Source organism: Crocuta crocuta, unplaced genomic scaffold (assembly GCF_008692635.1).
Source record: "Crocuta crocuta isolate KB4526 unplaced genomic scaffold, BGI_CrCroc_1.0 scaffold35, whole genome shotgun sequence".
NCBI classification, from domain to species: Eukaryota; Metazoa; Chordata; class Mammalia; order Carnivora; family Hyaenidae; genus Crocuta; species Crocuta crocuta.
The window spans coordinates 4,960,119-4,961,555 of record NW_027530625.1 but is presented as its reverse complement, the minus strand read 5'-3'; the positions used below and the strand labels follow the sequence as shown (position 1 = coordinate 4,961,555).

Sequence of the window (1,437 nt, the reverse complement as noted above, 5' to 3'; positions counted from 1 at the left end):
CTCTCCCGGGTGGGGGGGGGCGGTTCTTGCCTAGATGTGGGGTGTGGGTACAGGGCAGGCAAAACCTATAGAAATCCCGCATACTTCACTCAAAGCCCCAAGTGCAAAATTGGCCTCAAGAGAGGTGATGGGCCCCAGGGCACACAACTGGTGGGGGACAGGGTAGGTCTGGACACCCCCTCTGTACCCACCCCCAGGCTGTATATGGCGTGCTGCGCGTGATGGAGGGCCTGGAGGCTTTCGATGACCTGATGCGTCACACCCGCATCCAGCCCTGGTACCTGCGGGTAGAGAAAGCCATTGCTGAGGTCCCTCAGTGACCTGAGAGTCCCAGGAGGGGTGGCAGACAGCGGAAGACCCCGGCCACCGGGACCAGGACCACAGGGTCAGCACCTGGTGACGCTGTGCAGTGGGGGGCAGGATCGTTCTGCGTCTCGCCCACCCCCACCCCCACCCCAGCCCCAGCGTTCTAGCATTGAACACCTGCTGAGGCCGTGGGGCGCTGGGGGACAAAAACCCAGGTTTGATTTCTGTTCATGGTCCCCCTGAGGGGCACCCCGACCCCAGGCGGCCAGCCCACCCCCGCCTCCCTACTTTCAGCCATTCTCTGGGGCTCTCAGTGGCTGCTCTGTCCACACCTCATGGGTGGGAATTGGGTCGGGCTCCTGCCCCGATGGGGGAGGTAGGAATAGTCCGGTTTACGGAGGATTTCATCCCTGGCTCCTCCTGCCTCCTGCCCTTCCCAGGTGCCCCTGGGACTCTGTGTCATGTTTGCAATAAAGAAAAGGTTTGCTGCTGTGCTGGGCGTCTGGGGCGAAGTGCTGTGTGGCTGCTGGTTAGGAGAGGCTTCGGGAGAAGGCCCTGCCCAGCGCTGGCGGTAACTGCTCTCTGTCCAGTGCCTTCTAGGGGTCAGGCCTGGGGTGAAGGACTTAGCAGGCTTCGTGTCACATAAACCCTGGGGCACCACCACAGGATACGCAGCCGGGAGGTTTGAGGTGGCCCAGAGCCCGGGGCCAGTTCTGCCTGTCGCTCACTGTGGGACTCTGGGCAGTGACGCCCCTCTCTGAGCCTCAGTGTCCTCATCCGAGTGAGCGTGATGATAGTGTCCACCTCGAGGGGACATTGCGAGGGTTTGTGGGGAGGTGCAGGTCGAGTGCGGAGAAGGACGCCCGGCTCAGAGCAGGGGCTGGAGCGGCAGGGGACAAGGTTCCAAGGACACTGTCCCTTTCAGGGCCCTGGCCTTTCTGGCAGGTGGCACCCAGGCTTTGGGCCCAGGCCTGCAGCTCCACAGGTAGGAGGCTCCGGGACAGGGGGTCTATAGGGAGAAGCCAGCTCTGGGAGTGAGGGGGGGCAGGTATGAGCAGAGCACCCTGAGTCGGGGGTCCCCATTCCCCTGGTTTCAGCAAATGAAGAGCACAGCAGCCTCCAAAGGCCAGA

General features: G+C 62.8%; 1 protein-coding gene across 1 annotated transcript in view; it reads left to right on the top strand.

Moving 5' to 3' along the window:
- PTGES2 (prostaglandin E synthase 2) overlaps positions 1-800 on the top strand; it is a 6,024-nt gene extending 5,224 nt beyond the window's left edge. The window contains exon 7 of the mRNA XM_077768295.1: positions 198-800. Coding sequence (XP_077624421.1) covers positions 198-320 — 123 coding nt within the window. The 3' untranslated portion in view covers positions 321-800. The remainder of the gene's footprint in view (positions 1-197) is intronic.
- Positions 801-1,437: the final 637 nt, after the last annotated feature.